At 41.8% G+C, this 15,100-nt stretch overlaps 1 protein-coding gene across 5 annotated transcripts; it reads left to right on the top strand.

The window, feature by feature from the left end:
• LOC131085145 (SERTA domain-containing protein 2-like) lies at window positions 1-14,083 on the top strand. Of its 5 annotated transcripts, none has more exons than XM_058026999.1 (3): window positions 1-93; window positions 3,010-3,128; window positions 10,661-14,083. In XM_058026999.1, the coding sequence occupies exon 3, from the start codon at window positions 10,665-10,667 to the stop codon at window positions 11,514-11,516; it is 852 nt and encodes a 283-aa protein (XP_057882982.1). In that variant the 5' UTR covers window positions 1-93; window positions 3,010-3,128; window positions 10,661-10,664; the 3' UTR covers window positions 11,517-14,083. The 5 variants fall into 5 exon arrangements, with proteins under 5 accessions (XP_057882982.1, XP_057882981.1, XP_057882979.1 ...); XM_058026998.1 differs by having other exon boundaries at window positions 17-93; window positions 1,905-3,128; XM_058026996.1 differs by having other exon boundaries at window positions 62-93; window positions 1,603-3,128.
• The last annotated feature ends 1,017 nt before the right edge of the window (window positions 14,084-15,100 follow it).

Genomic DNA, 15,100 nt, shown 5'->3' with positions numbered 1-15,100 from the left:
GCTGCCTCCGCCTCCTCCCGGCCCGAGTCCCAGCCCCGCCGAAGGGAGGGAGCGCGGCCGGCCGCGAACGAACGGGGCTTCCTCCGCTCCCAGGTGGGGCGCCGGGCGGGAGGCGGCGGGAGGGCGCGGGGCTGGCAGCCGCGGGCAGGGGGAGGGCGGCGGCGGTCGCGGGGTGACGGCGGGGCACGGCGGGAGGCCGAGGCGGGGGCGGCGGGAGCCCCGACGGCGCGGGGGGGGCCCTGCCGGTGAGGGGCGGAGGGGCAGCCGGCGGTGCGGAGGGAGAGGAGGGGACAGCGGGGACAGGTGGAGCGCACGGCGGGCCCTGGGGCGGTGCGGTGCGGTGCGGGGCGGACAGACGGCGGCCCCGGGGAGCCGGGCAGGGCGCGGGGGCAGAGCGGCGCCGGGTGCGGGTGCGGCGGCCCCGGGGAGCCGGGCTGGGCGCGGGGGGAGCGGCCGGAGCGCGGGCGGCGGTGGAAGTTGTTCGCGCAGTTATAATTAGCCCGGCCGGGGTCCGAGCGAGCCGGGCGCAGGGAGGAAGGGGGAGGAGTGTAACTTTTCGCAGCTCGGGAAGCCCAAGGTTGTCTCTGGTTACCGCTGCCCACGGCCGCGGCGGGGGCGGGACGGCCGCAGGAAGCACCGACGCTCCTTCCACAAAGGCCAAATGGTGGCAGGAGCCGCGGGAGGGCGGCAGGAAAGGGCTCCCCCCGAATCCCGGGCGCTCCATCCTGGCTCTCCTGATCGCTGCCGCTCCGTACTTGCGACTCATGGATAAGCTGCATTTTCAATATCAGGTTTTGCTGGGTTTAATAAACGTGTGTTAGTCTGGGCTACGAGCAGGTGGATGGGACTGGAGGAGCGTAAGATTGGTCGCTGTGCATATTGCAGATTGAGCTCGCGAATAGGTGCAGTTAATAATTTCTGCCCTAGTTAGGCCTGGAATTTTTCGAACTGTGTTGGAATGCTCGTTTCTAAAAGCATAGGTGGGAGCCTTATGCAGTAGTTTTCCACTTTATTTTTGATGTGGCTAAAATTCCATAGTTCGGGCAGTTAACTGTAATGTGGGAAATTCCATTAACATTTAAATGATGCTTTAATTTCAAAATTCTAAAGTGACCCCTAAACACGTACTAGAAAGGGAAGACAAGAAAGTAATCCACTAGAGATATAATTCATAATGATTTGCAGCTACTCTGTCTTCTATAGTTGTTTTTTTTTCCTAACAGATTGTAAAAATTACACCTAATAACCTTACATTTTGTACTTCTTCCTGACACTTAACCCAATGTGCTTAGAAATCATACAGGGCAAAAGTCAAAACCTCCACAGTTACTTCTGCAGGAATCCTTTGAAGTATCTAATAAAGAAATTAAATTTGAAAACTTCTTGACTTCATCTCCTTCTAGCAAAATATTGGACTTCTAAACCACAAGTAACAGTTCTATTTTTTTTATCCAGTGCTTCTAATTCTGTTGGGTTTGGGGTATTTTACCTAAGGTGCTGAAATCTAAAACTTTTCAAGATTTTGTCTTGCTTGTTAGCGTTGTGAAGTTGTTTTAGCATTAAAGAATCCTAAAACTCTAAAACATGTGTTTTTATATTTAGTGTATAGAAAATGCAGTGCCTGCACGCATCTCCCTGTGACCTAACAAGTACACTTAAATGAACATCAATAGTGACCACCTGAAGTCCTGCTGTTTCAGAGCAAATAGGTTATGAATCTTCATTTATCTCTTTATTTGAGTTTCTTTATTTTGTAATTATTTACAGATAGCGTGGATATCATTATACTGGGAAAGAAGTCAGCTTCGAGGAGGAGGGAGATGTTGATGTGTTTGTTGCTGTGGGTTAGGTTTGGCTTGCTGAGGTCACGGGCGTTTTACTGCTGTTTTACTGCATTTTTACAGTTCCGAGGTTCTGTAAGCGGAGGAGCCCTTTGCTAGCATCAGGCTATGAGTTGCTATGTAAGATGAACTGTAGGCGTTTACTTGCCCGTCTGTCTGAATGTAAGACTGCCTTTCGCTATGTATTATTTTAAGATTTGTGCAATAACGTGTGAACTCTGGGTTTTTGCTCACCGAGGGCTGTGTTGTGCAGCCAGTGCTGATCCTTGCTCCTGCGGTGCATTTTGTGATTTGAGGTTTGCCGTAGCTGGGTCAGGTGTCTGTGTGTGTGATGTGCACAAGCTGGCATGTCACATCCACTGTTGCCTGCAGGCTCTTAGCCCCTGCAAGGCCTTCCATCCTTGGAATTTGTACACTGTTTGGTGCTCCAGGTGGAGGTGAGACCTCAAGAGCATGGATCCTGCGATTCCCTCCACGTTTCCCAGCCTAGCCCACAGTTTACTGTCACTTCAGCCTTTTCACGTTTCCCAGTTACCAATGCCTTGAGCTAATCGTGATTTAATCCCTGTAGTCTCTGGCCATACTGCAGATGTTGCTATGTCAGGGAGTTTGATGGAGCTGCTGCCACATTGAACGTTAGACACAATCACAGGACTCCTTGTCAACTGCCTCCTCATACTGGTTTTGTGTATGCTGAAAAAGAGGAAAGTTGGAGAATTAAATAAAAATCTAACTGCTTTTGCAGCCTGTAAGCATTACGGGATAATTGTGAAATGTAGTTCTTCACAATGCATGGTATTCTCTCTCCTGATTATGTAATTTTGGAGATGATTGCAATTGTAAATTGGTGTTCAATAACCTTAGGAAGTAGCAGTGCAAGTCCTTATCCTAAAGCCTAATGCTCAGAGGATCAGCATTCTGCAATACTCATTTACAAAATATAATTTCCACATTTTATGTGTTCACAGGTAAAACTATTAGGTCCTCTTATTTCAATGTATTTGTGAATTTTAGGGGGTTTAACCCACATTTATCTGCTTTAATAGAATTTACCACAAATAATTTAAAAATTTGTATTGAATTGTGTGCTTAATGCTTCTAGTTAAAAAAATTAAAAACCACGACATGGTAATTAAATACTCTGATTTTTTTTTTTTTTCCTCTTAAGTTGCCTCATCCTACCTCGGTGGATGGCTTGGCCTCTGGGATAGCTCAAGGCTCTTGGATGACCACGCTTTATGCAAAATCCAGAATCTTCCTGCCTGGACTCCTCTCTGTTTTCTAAGGGTAACTACTTTGTATGTTTTTATGAAATTGTATCTTATGCCTAGGACATGTTCTGATAATGGGCTGCAGATGTTATATGTGGATTAGAATGGTAAACTGAAATATATCTTTTAAAAATGAGATATATAATATAAAGTGAGGTAAAAACTTTGGTTTGAGTATTCTGAATTTCCTTTACTATTTTTTGCTTGATAAGGAGGGAATTATTACAATGCAATAAAACATTGCTTTAAGATCACATTCTTATTGGAAATTACTTAACTGAGATGTCACTCTTATGGTAAGATCCACTGTTCAGCTGCTAAAATTGAGTGTTGCAGTTCTGTCTTGTGAGAAGGTGGCACTTTGGATACTGAAGTAAAGTTGTATACTACAAGAGAAAATTCAATGATTTCTGATATGGTTATTGAAAGAATAAATGCACAGTCTTCTATCAGAAAAGGAGCTTTTTTCTTGTTTGCTTTCACTGTTAGATCCAGTTTTTTCTGTTAAAAGTATGGGCATGCCAATTTTTAACATTTAATAAGCTGTAACTTCCTTTATTAGCAGATCTTTTAGATCACTGTAGCCCTAAAAGGTGTGTCAGTGTTATGTAGGGGAATGCATCTAGTATCTCTGTTGGAGGCAAATGTGGGATTGAGAACTGTTAGTTGACTAGAACAAGCTGTGAACAGGTCTGGCATTGCATTTACAGCTCGAATGATCCTTTGTTTCTCCAGTGAAATGCTTTGGTGGAACCATGGTGGTTTGGTTCTTCTTGTTTCCTTTATGAGTCTTAGGTTCTCATTTAATTATAGTTTAGTTTTACTATGGGAGTTTCTAGGTTTAGTAACTCTTGATTATGTATTAGCTTTTGCCAGCTACTATTGATTCTTAGTTTAAATTATTCCAGGCCTTTCTTCCATTAAAAAAAAAAAAAATCCACCCAGAATCCCTGAACAAACCTTCCTAAACACACTCCCATTGAAAATATACACACGAGATTTATTAATAAATGTGGAACAAGATACACAAGTGACAGGCAAGAGTGATAGGGGTTTAGTTTGGGGGTTTTTATGGGTGGAAGTTTCTCTCTACTGAGCACTGGAACCCACTTGTTGTAGCTGTGGAAGGTACAGATCCTAACAGAGTTCCTTTTTCAGAGTGAGATGCCATGCTCTGAAACTCAGCTGCCACAGTTTGTAAACCAAAGCTCTTATCAGTGCTTTGTGAAATGAAATGAGAGCAAGGAACTTAGAAAGATGTCCTTAAGTGCAGGAATTTTCCAGATCCCAGTAGACATAACATAAACAGGTTGTTTTGGGGGTTTTCAGACTAACTTTTAAATCAAAGTAAAACTTCTTTCCAAGTGCTTCCTGAACATCATTTCAGCTCCTAAAATATTTGTGTATGATACAGGTTTATTTTCTACTTCCACACATAGTGAAGTAGCATTAAAGAATCCTAAAACTCTAAAACGTGTGTTTTTATATTCAGTGTATAGAAAATGCAGTGAAAGACAGTGGGAACATTATTAATTCCAGAATAATTCTGTACTAAACTCAGTCTTCCTCTCATTCCTTTCCTGTACCTAACGAATCCTATTCAGGCTAGTCTGACTTTCAAAACGTGGGGAAATCCTTAGGTGTGGGGTTTTTTCTGTTTTGTTTGCAGAGTTGTTGTGTGTGTTTGTTTTGGGGTTGTTTGTTATTTTTGCTGGGGTTTCTTGAGTCTGAACAGTAGCCTGTCTTGGTTCTGTGTTCCAGTTCTTTGTACCAGACTGTGGGTGTGTTATAGGTCAGGATTTGTTGACCAAAAAGTTGACATTAAGTCTTCTTTCTTTGAGCAGCCATTTTCTGGTGATTTGACTGCTGTGGAGAAGCTGTTGCATAGGAGTTTAGGTATGGGAGTGAGCTGGTAGGACTGCACTCCTCCCTGTATGCACACTTTTAGTCACTTGTGCCTTCTCCAGCAGTTACTCATCTTGGCTAAACTGGGGCAGGGCTGAGGGGGATGGGGAGGCAATGGATTTAAGCACACTTCTGTACGTTTGGAAGCATCTTCAGGTCTAAACTTTTTCCATTTGGTGTTCCCTAAGGCATTTAGTCCTTCCCTCATTGCTCAGGGTAACAGGCAAGATGTAGTGTGGGGATCTCCAGCTCAGAGATGTTCTGTGTGCTCTGACAGCTTACACTGTTATGTAAGGCATGTCCAAGTGATCAGCACTAAGCCTGGATGGGAGGAAGGGATTTGTGCTGTGTCTGTTAACTGCACCTTCAGCCTTTCCATTTCCTTGTGCACTTTCTACTATGTGAAATACCAATAGCCAGTCCAGCACTTGATTAAAACTGCTTGTGAAGTTGTGTTGCCTAAAAATGTGTGTCAGGTAGGGGAAGGATTATCATTAAAAATAGTGTACAGCATGCATCAAATAATTCTGGGGAACAGCTGTAACTGTTGGGGTGTTTGTCTTCCTTTGCATTTGTGCAGATGGATGTGTGCTTGTGAGATGTGTCCATGGAGAGAGGGGAAAGCAGAGCACCAGGTTGTCAGCCAGCCTTGGTCAGTCCCTAACACTGATCTACAGCCCAGAGAGTCTGTCTGTCTTTACCCTTACATGGTTTCTATAGTTACAAGACAAAGGAGACTTTGAAAGGGAATTGCCCAAATTACAATAGCAAGGAGTCTCTTAATTTTGATTTTAATACCTAAGTTGCATTACTGCAAACTGGACAGGCAGCTTTCACTCATGAGGTGCTTACACACCTGCAAAGCTGGTAGTTTTGTCCTGTAAGAAAAAGTAGTATTTCAAAATTTGGGGCAGTCTTGTTCTGAAAAGTACAGCAGTGTGGCTGTAGAGAAAGGATCAAGCAAGTTTGAATTTAGTAATACTCTAAAAAGAAAAGCCATAAGGTACCACTGTGAATTCAGTTATCTTTACCTGGATCGTAAAGGCCAGGTACAAGGCCAGATACTTTATTGATGATCTTGCTATTTAAACATATTTAGTGGTAAATAAATAACTGTTGTATAGTTTAATACAGAGCATGAGAAGTTTGTGTTCAGACAATATTAACCGTGGCACTTGTGTTTCATACTCTCATTTTTAAGCTCTTGCCTACTGAAAATTAAAGCTCTGTGAGGTCCTAAGTTCTAAACATTGTTTAACTTTTTAGTTCTCCCTCATATTCCAAAAAAGTTTTTTAAGTAGTAGTCTGCCCAGCTAGAAGTAATTGAGGGTTTTCACATGTTGCTTTATTCCTTGAGAGTGTTCCCAGCTGTGCTTCAGCCGTGTGGCAGTGGCAGCTGCACTGTCAGGCCGTGTGACAGATGGAGCTGAAATGGTGGCACGGGCCCTGCATTGTCCACAACACGTTGCAATGTGAATTTTTCTTGGTAGCCTGGAATGTTTCTCCTGAGTAGCTGCGCCCTGACCAGGCCTGTTTGTTTGGTATTGTGTGGATTCGCCAACCAGGGACGTGATTCCTCCCTCCCAAGTTTTTTCAAACCCTGGTATGGTGTAGGATTACAGTGCTTGGATGCTTCTTCCCATCCTAGCAGGGAGGAGTTGCAATGAAATGTCCTCCATGGAGGACTGGAAGGAACTGAGGAACATGCTGAATTTCTGTGTAGACTCCATTGTAGTTCAGTGATGTGAATAGAGGGTTTGGTACTCCCAAATACTGAGTTCACTTTGCTTCCTTTTCTCTCTATCTGAAAAATTATTTTCATTAAAAAAGCATTCTGCCATAAATGGGCTGTGGCTCAGTTTGCATTACTATAATGGGAGAGGATGAGAAGATGCCAGGAAAAAAGTTGAGATGTGTTGCTCCTTATTGTTTCTGTGTTTTTCATGACAAAAGATTTTAAAATAGATCATCTGAACAGAAAAAAAAAATTGTTGTGACAGAAAAAAAAGATTGTTGTGGAACTTTTTCAAGTTCAAGAAGAGGGTGACTTAAGTTTGCTGCTTTTATAATTGAACAGCTATGTGAGGACCTTACATTTGAAGTTGGCATAAACTTTTCATTTTTATTTCGTTTATTTACTTACAAATCACAGAGTTATCAGATTGGCACATTCCAAAATCCTGTTAGTTGACCCAGTTTTGTGAGATGTGAGTAGGTTCCTGGAATTAAGCTGGAGTGAGGAGAGTGCAGTTTTTGAAGACTTTGCTTTGGTGTGCCCAGATTGTGCTGCTCTGAGCTGATGGAAGGGCTGACACTGCTCCTCTCTGATCAGCAACTGGAGGTTTGTGTGTGCACGGCTGCTTGTTTGCCTCACCACCAAAAATTGAAGTGGGATAAGCATTGCATAATTAAATAATGCCATCAGCATCTTCTGCTGCAAAGTAATGCTGTGAAAGAGAGCATCTGACGGTGAATTTTGGGTTTGGGATGAGGTGTCAATGGCAGTGCTACAGCAGAACAAGGTACTTAAAAATACACAGAAGTGTGTTAAGGATCTGATCCCATCAGAAATTCTCGTGTTAGAAAGTAAAGCAAAAGGCCTGATAAAATGTAGATTAGCTGCTAACAAAGGGGCTTTGTGTCTTTTGTAGGTCAGCAGCTGAGTGTGTTTGACAAGAACTGAAATTTAATGTCTCCTGTAGCAACCATGACACTAGTCATTTTAAAATCCACTGTACCACTGGTACTTTGGTTTTTATTAGCCTTTTACAAATTTTTGTGTAACCTCTGAAGTCATCTTGCTCCTGGAGGGGAGAGTAGAGGATCCTTACTGTTAGGAAATAAATCAGTGTTAGGCAGAATTTCTAAAATGTAAGGTAGTACTATGTTTGTTTATTTTAAAAACACATCCTGAGAGTGGGGAGTATGTTAAGTAGAAACATTTTAAAGTTGGAGCAAATAGCGTTTCTTGCACTTCGTTTTCATAGTCAAGTGCTGTTGTACTCAAGCATTGTTTCATGTTTGTAAAATGCTCTGGGACAAATTTTATGAAGGAAATTTGTGGAATTAAAAAGGGGGTGTCTGCCTATACGAGCATGAAGTATTTAGTCTAACAAGACTACTGTTTGAATTGAAAAGTAAAACGTGATATTCAATTGTTTCTGTGAAATTATACATCCTTGCATATCATAGTCTGCTTGCTCTTTAAGCTTGCTTACAGAATTTAAATACTAGCACATTTTTGAGATGTTAGGAATTAACATCATTTTTATAATTCAAAGAGATAAGAATAGTATGTCCTGTGTGTCTAACAAAGTATAAATGTGTATTTTAAAAATCTATTAAGAGCAGTAAATTATCAAAACCAAGCATTCTGAATGTGTGATATGTCAGAATTGCTGTTTCCTGTGTGGTCATATCTTCATTCCCTTACGGGTGTAAATTTTGGTCGGTTTAATGAATTGAGAGAAAAACAAACAAACCCCACTAGTGTGCAGTGTATGGGAATGATGGTGCTTAGTGAATCAAGAGCTGTTTTGTTGCATAACTTTTGTTCTTACAGTGATGCTGTGAGGTAATGCTTGAGGTAGTACACAACATTTAAATGCTACTTGAATGGAGAGTTCTCAATTTTATTGTGAGTTTATGATTTGCATAAATTGTTTCCACTACGACGGTATATTTAGCTGTAGTCTACTTGTACCACATAAATGTGATTTTCCATAGATTGTGTCAAAAATTAGCAGTTACTGACATTATTGTGAATAGTTTGAGGATCCTTGACACACACACACACACACACACACACACACACACACACACACTGCCTCCCCAGAATGCTTTGATATTTCGTGCCTGAACTTTGTATCCATATTTGTTCTGATTTTGTTGTAATGGCGTGCTCAGTACTGGCTGAGTCTGTTTACTCTTAATGGGGTGCTGGAGTGGGAGAGGGATACATGATCAATGTGGGATGATGACCCAGGTGAACAGGTACACCACTTCCAGACACCTTCTGGTTTTCAAAGAGATTCAGCTCGTGCTGTGGCTCTTCAGCAGAAAACTTTGGAGAAAATCAGAGTTCCAAAGTTAAAAAGTTGCAGAGGTGGTAAGATTGCAAGTAATTGAAGTTTGTTGCTGTTTCAAGAGTGACTGTGCTGAAGATAGACCAGGCTACTCCCTACTAAGTAAAAATGCAGTCCTAGGACAAGTTGAATTTTATCCAGATATGTCCTTAAAAGAGCAGAAAGTGTTTACTATTGAGAAGTGTGACACCTAAAGTCCTGCGGCAGCTGTTTTCTCTCATGTGTCTTGCTGAGGAGGATGCACTGCTTGCTTGCTTTCTGTTCCTCCAGAGGAGCCAAGTTCTCCAAAGCCTTGTCTGGGCAGATGGGCATAGCCATGGAGCCCTGCAGATCTGGAGAAACCCTGAAAGTAAAAGAGGCTTTCTCCTCCTTGTCCCCAAAGGTCCAGCAAGAGGCGAGCAGCTGGCAGCTGCAGCCATCAGCTGAGCTGTTGCTGGCAGCACCCAGTGCTCACACGAAAAGGAAGTTGGGAGGCCCTCAGCAGCATGCAGGGTCTGGATCATTGTGCATGAAGGATCTGCCCTTAATCTGCCACTGGTGTCTAATTTATGATTGCTTCATTTTTTTTAATAGTTTAGGAACAAAGTGTCTGTATTCATGGACACTTTAGGATGTGTGTAACTAAGATTTTACCAGTGTTTTCTGTGCAGAGTACACTCCTTTTCTGTGTTTATATGAGTGATTGCGAAGGGCTTGTTGTCCCTAATAAAACTCTTTAGACTTGGGATGGTAATTGCAAAGTACCCAAGCAGGTATTTGTTTGGATTTTAGATCTGTGTGTACAGTTTTTTTTTTACCACATTGTTCTAGACCTACTGTATTTCAGTGCAAGAGCACACAAAGCAGAATGAAAGCAACTAAATTCTATTTTTTTCCCTTCCCAAATGCTGTTTGATAGCTTCCTGCCTGATGTTCTTAGTGTGAAGTCAGTGACAGGTTGTGAACCCATTGTCTCTCTGTGAGCTCAGTGGCCCAGCCAGATTTCCTCCCACATTTAACCAAATTACCAAGATGTGGAATGGATATAAGGATCCCATGGAAGGCCCTGATGTTGGTCTTGCTGTAAAACAATTTTGGGTCACCAAAGAAAAAAAGAGAAGAATCAGCCCTACATAGTTCTGTATGTATGTATGTTCTCAGAGATGTTAGAGCAAGACATTAGAATGGCTTAATGAGATCAAAATGGGTGTTGAAAACTAGCTTGAAATCTTACCTGCTGTACCCAAGAATGAACTTTAACATAGAAATTATGAAATACTCTGTAGTTTGATCCTTAATACAAGCATCTATTTTATTTCATGTGGACAGTCAGATATACTTAGAAGTATATAGCTTTATAAAAAAAGGGTTAGTATATTTCTTCCACGTTTTCTGTTTAGGAAGAAAGTTGCCATGAAACAATATAGCTGGAAAGTGCATGTTGTCAGTGGAAGTACTATTACCTCTTGATGTTCTGTGACATCAAAAGTCTCAGCTAACCAGTACATTGTACACTAGAGACTTTCCAGAATTGTCTGTTGGGCCTGCCCAAGGTTAACTCAGGATTTTTGTCTTGCAGGTTCATGTTGGGGAGAGGCCTAAAGCGCAAGCTGAGTGACTATGAGGAGAGCATGGCTGGTCTCTCGAGTGCCTTTGACTCCAGTCGAGGTCTGTCCTACCCCCTCAAGAGGCAGCTGGTGCTCAACATGTGCCTCACCAAGCTACAGACGTACAAAATGCTGGTGGAGCCCAACCTGCACCGCTCCGTGCTCATCGCCAACACCGTGCGCCAGATCCAGGAGGAGATGAGGCAGGAGAGCAGCCAGCAGCCAGTGAGCATCTGCCCTGGCATTGCTCCTGCTGCTCACAGCTACCCAGGGATGGAGGCCCCTGGCATCTCCCTGCAGCTGCCTGCAGGTGTTGGTCAGCAGGAGTCCCACTGCTGTGAGCTGCGCTCCGTGGAGGACCCCATTGAGAGCAGCCTGCTGATCGTGTCAGATGATGACATGTCATCTGCTATTTCATCTATTCTGAAGGATTTAGACTTTGTAGAAGATATCAGCCCACCTACTTGTCTGGTTCCTACTGGAGATGACCAGCCAAAGTTTCCAGAAAATACTGGTCTGAAACTAGAAGATGACAGACAGGATTTGAAGGGAGCTGAATGTGTGTTTGGTTCCTTTGAGATTTCAAATTCAACCAGTTACTTGAAGGATTTGGCAATAGATGACATTTTTGAAGATATTGACACTTCAATGTATGATTCAGACTTTTGTTGCCCTCCCCTGATGCCGCCCAGATCACCATCTCTTGCTACAGAAGAACCATTGAAAACCTTCCCATCTTGTAATTCTTCTTCAGCAAACAACATTCAGATATGCAGAACAGATCTGAGTGAGTTGGACCACATCATGGAAATTCTCGTTGGATCCTGATACTTGTTTTACCCAAAGATACTTTTAGACTGCCACTTGCATTTGGTTTCAGGATAAAAGCCACTGGAATAGTTGTAAAGAATTCTTTTAAAAGCAAACTAAATAATAATTTGTCCATAGTAGAATTTTCTAAATAATTCCAAAACTCATAAACCAAAAAAGTGGCAGATTTTAAAAAAGAAAAAAATTATTTATCAGAACTGTGCAATCATCATTTTCCTTCCAGGGTGTATGTGGAACAATGGGCACATACCCTCATCACCCCTCATGCCTCTTTCAATAAACTTTTTTATGTGCAATTTTTAATTTGACAGAAGAATTTACATGCAAAGCAAATTTCATATGAGGTGATCTTTTACAAAGCCTCCACTTTATTTTTAATATCAGAGTCTATGCCAAGCTGGCATCTGTCAAGTTGCAGAGTTAGATTGTGTGGATTGCAGACACGTTCTTAGAGATGGGTATATTTTAAAAATGAGACATGCTTTGCTTTCTTTTGGTCAGAAAAGCAGATCAAGACACTTACCAACAAAGTCTCTTGCATTTTCTAAAGCATTCAGAACTATTTATTTTTGTAAATTTTATAGTCTTTCTACATTTTACTACGTTATTTCATCATAGTTCAAATATAATGGACTTCTAGTTGGATGTGTTTAGCACTACCTCTGAGCTGAAATGCTTTAACTCTTTCCAGTGCTTCATCTGAGACTGCAAATCTTTTTGTTTCTGTTTCTTTCTGGGGGAAAGTACTTCTAACTCATTAAGTTGATCCTTTGACAGTGACCTAGCTGATTTGTGAAATCAAGGGTATTCAATGTTTAAAAACTTTTAAGTATTTACAAATTAATTTATATGTAGATTGTGCAATTTAACATTTTTCTGTCAGTATTATGTGCTTAGATTTTGAATAATCTTGGCGTTCTTTAAATTAAAATTTACTATGTACAGGTAGCTTTTTATTCTCTTTTGGAAAACACTGTCCTTCAACCCTGCTTTTCACTACAGATTTTAAGATGATTTTTTTTTTTATGTGCAATATTATTTAAAGAGATACACATTTTTATACCTGGCATCGGTGGGAAGAAACGCTTCAAACTTAAAACCTCTAGCACCTTTGGAGGATACTCGCTCAGCCAACATTTCTGCATCCTTTGAGAAGCCAAGCTGAGAGCACTGAGAACACATCACCCTGTGCTGGGACAGCCCTGGGCTTTATCTGGTTTTCCATCAGGCAGGTTGGGTTCTGTGTTTCAGCCTGGACCGAGGTCTAGATCGATCCCTGCTATCGTCTTCTGAGTTTCACACTTGCACATTGCTTTTCGGTTTGGATTTTGTTTTTATTTTTTCCTTCTTTTTTTTTTTTTAATTATAAAACTTTTACTTTGTTCTTGAGAGCTGCAGCACCTATCTTGGAAACTTGCAGTTGTAAAACCTTATCTATGGTTTGTTGTATTTTTTGGGGTTTTGTTGTTCTGCTGAGACTTTTTATGAGCGGAGTGTCGGCAGAGGGAAAAAATGTTGCCTGTGTGTTGCATCTCACAGAAGTTGAAATCCTGGCCCTGTTGAAGGGGCCAGGGTGTCACCTGGTATTTCTAGTCTTAACTGATGCTGTGGCACACCTGCCTTGTGCAGAGATCTCCATTTTTTACTGTGACTCTCTTGGTTAACAGTTAGCTGCCGACAGAATTTGGTATCCCAGGCCAATGGAGAACCATTTCAGGTCACATCCTCGCAGCCATCTGGGTTGTTCAGCAACTGAAGGGTATAAATGTATTTATATGCATATATTGTATTGATTCTAATATAAAACTTCTGATCTAAAGCATTTTGAATTGCTGGATAAAGGGATTTGTTTGAAGAGTGTATAACTAGTTCTTGAAGAGGTACAGCTTCAGAATGTACACAGATTGTGCATTGTGTATAGACTACTCTGGCTTTTCCTCAGCCTCTACTTTTGTATTAAAAATATGACTGAATAAATCCTTGAAATATTAAGGGCCTTCTGCACTGTGATGAAACAGAGATGCGGTTAAAAATGTCTTTAAATTCAGTGGTGAGGGATAAAATAAAAAGACTGCATCTAATCTCTTTTTGCATTCGAAAATATGGAATGTTACTATGCAGTAAAGATATTTTGGTATGAAAATTGTATCATATAGCAAATAGTGAACACTTAATAAATCCACTTACCTTGCAGTCTCTACAGAAACGGAAGAGAAGACAACTTGCTTTTCAACATTTATGTACTAAAGTTTTTTGTATACTGCAGCAAAAGATTTAATTGTTGGTAGATCTTTTATCAACAATTCAAAATGCAATTTTTGTACAAGTCCTGGCTACAGAGCTCTGTTTCTAATTGGTTGCTTGTGTCACAGTGCCAAGACCATGAGCTGGTGTGTAATGCAGTTCGGTTATGTTTGGAATTATGTGCAAAGGGAAGTTTAATTTTTAAATATGCACAAATTAATTTTAAAATCCTTCCATGTAAAATGAAGTTAGAGGCTAGTTGTGGTGGACCTATTTATTGTATGTTTGGAAATAAAAGCCACAGTTTTGCATTTAAACCAGTTATATTTTGGAGCCTTTGGTGTGTGACTGTTTTAAAAACAAAGCATAAAAAAATCTATGGCACCCTGCCACCTTTTCTTTGGTCTTTCACTCACAAAGATATAGCATTTTTCCAAGGCATTTGAATCTTTTTTCCTTCTCCATATTCCTCCTCTCCCCCATCCTTTGTCCCTAGAAATAATAAACACCTTACAAACCTGTCCAGAAATAATTACCCATCCCAGGCCCCATAACAGGGTTCCACATGAGGTTTCTGCGTACCCTCAAGGATGGATTCCTTTAGGGAAGCACCACAGCTTGAGCTGGGTGCCTCCAAAGAGGGACTGTGAACACTGCAATTCCTGGGCAGTTATGCCTATAACAATAATAATTCAGATTTTTAATAAGGTCTGGGGGGGTCTTCATGGTGTTTGCTCCTCCCTTGCTCAGTGGTCATTGCCTTACACAGCATCTCATCCTCCCAGTTTGGAATTTGGAATCTTTTAATAATGTTACACTCATTTACCACAATCCATAGGTTTTCTCTACTTCAGCTATTAATACCTAAGCTGCAGCTTTGCTCTGGCTCTAAGTTTTCACTGAAAAAGCACTACACCCTCACAAAGGGGTTTGTCACCAAAGCAGGGATGGCCCACAGGGCGTTTTCCAGCTGGTGGGGCAGGGGCATTCCTGCTGGGAGCAGGTGACACAGGGTTTTGGCACTGAGCTGTCCTCTGGGCTCTGTCTCCAGTGCCCTGTGAGGGTCCCCAGCCCCTGCAGCTCTTGTGTCCCTTCAGGGGCTGCTGTGCCTCAGAGCAAGTGTCACATACGGGTGTCCTTGACACACACGGTGGTGGCTCTCCAGACCTGTGTGCTTCTCAGGCTGGACCAAAGCCCTGCCTCTCTGGGCTGGTGAAGGGCTGCTTGTAAAATCAAACCAGCAGCTCCAGGTTTAGACTTTTCCTCTCAAAAACTCCTCCTCTATCCTCTTCCTGTTGCAGACCTCTAAAATGAGATCCTGACCCTTCTGCTATGAA

Source organism: Melospiza georgiana, chromosome 6 (assembly GCF_028018845.1).
Source record: "Melospiza georgiana isolate bMelGeo1 chromosome 6, bMelGeo1.pri, whole genome shotgun sequence".
Lineage (NCBI taxonomy): Eukaryota > Metazoa > Chordata > Aves > Passeriformes > Passerellidae > Melospiza > Melospiza georgiana.
The sequence above is the reverse complement of the archived record's forward strand: the minus strand, read 5'-3'. Positions and strand labels throughout refer to the sequence as shown.